Below are 1,247 nucleotides of genomic sequence, written 5' to 3'. Positions count from 1 at the left end.
AATTTTTTTTTTTTTAGAAATTTTTTTTTTTTTAGAATTTTTTTTTTGGAAAACCCCGTCCCCCCGGGCCCCCCCCCCCCCGGGCCCCCCGAGCCGGGCACGGCACAAGGAGGTGAAGGGACTCCTCTGGTCTGGGGATGCAGCGTATGAATTCTGTGACCACCGCGATCGCCACTTCCCTGCAGCCTTCATTCTGGTCTGACAGACGTTTGACGAGAGGTTTGAGGAACACAGAGAAGACCTCCTGCAGGACGCTGCTGGGAAGTCCTCGCTCTACAGTCTCCTTCCTGATCTGTTCCAGAGCCTTCTTTCTCGTTGACTTGTTGTCTTCATTGAGAAAGTTCAGATATTGGGCCAGTCCTTTCAGAACGACACCGGCACCGTGAACGTCTCCCTCAGTCATCTTCTCTCTCTCTCTTCTCTCTCTCCTTCGAAACTTCTCTGATACAACTTTCAGCCTTCTCCTTCTTCTTCTGCTCCATCACCAGAAAACGTCCTCTGTAGGATGTTCAACTTCAAAGGATCAAAGGCTCTTCCACTTCCTTCTTCTCTTGACGTCCACGTGTCGTGACCTCGTCACTGAAACTGAAGAATTCCTTCAAGTTATAATCAAATATTTCAAGATTCTGAACGATTGATTGATTTCAAGAATAAAAAATTTGAAATAAATGTTGACTCTAAGACAATGAGATGAGGTTTTCAAATGATTTTGTTGATTTTGACAAAGTGCGTGTGTGTGTGTGAGGGAGAGAGAGCGAGAAAGAGAGGGAGTTAAAGAGAGTGAGAGAGTGAGACAGAGAGAGAGACCCTACAGTTGGCTTGTGCAGCTCCAGCAGACGGAGCAGCTCCAGGGATCAGTGAGTATTTGATTTGATTTTTACTTTATCTTTCTTTTTAAAACCAATGTTTATGATGTGTTTTCATTTCCTTCATCTTGACTTTGACATTAAAACACTTCACCTGGTGTTTCTGTCTGTGAACCTTTGGTCCGTTGACAAACAGAAAGAGAATGTTTTAACCAACCTTTAATTGGAAACGTTTGTGAGATGTCAAAGTTCACCGTCCTGTCGTCAGCGTTTCTCTTCGTTCGTTTCGTGTCACTTTGCGTCTTGGCTGCAGTTTCCTGTTGTTCTGACTGTGTCCTTGTTCAGTATCAGCTTTGATTGGGTTTCATAGGAAATCCATCAGTGTGCGTCACCTCCACACTGTAACCTGGGACACACACGCACACACACACACCTCTCCCC

The 1,247-nt window shown here is 45.1% G+C and overlaps 1 protein-coding gene across 1 annotated transcript in view; it reads right to left on the bottom strand.

The window, feature by feature from the left end:
• LOC103393637 (dynein assembly factor 5, axonemal-like) overlaps positions 1-482 on the bottom strand; it is a 5,198-nt gene extending 4,716 nt beyond the window's left edge. The window contains exon 1 of the mRNA XM_025064487.1: positions 414-482. Within this exon, the coding sequence (XP_024920255.1) occupies positions 414-482 (69 nt within the window). The remainder of the gene's footprint in view (positions 1-413) is intronic.
• Between the last annotated feature and the right edge of the window lie 765 nt (positions 483-1,247).

This window comes from Cynoglossus semilaevis, chromosome 17 (genome assembly GCF_000523025.1).
Source record: "Cynoglossus semilaevis isolate Cse_v1.0 chromosome 17, Cse_v1.0, whole genome shotgun sequence".
In the NCBI taxonomy this organism is placed as follows: Eukaryota; Metazoa; Chordata; class Actinopteri; order Pleuronectiformes; family Cynoglossidae; genus Cynoglossus; species Cynoglossus semilaevis.
This window is presented reverse-complemented; position numbering and strand designations above follow the sequence as displayed.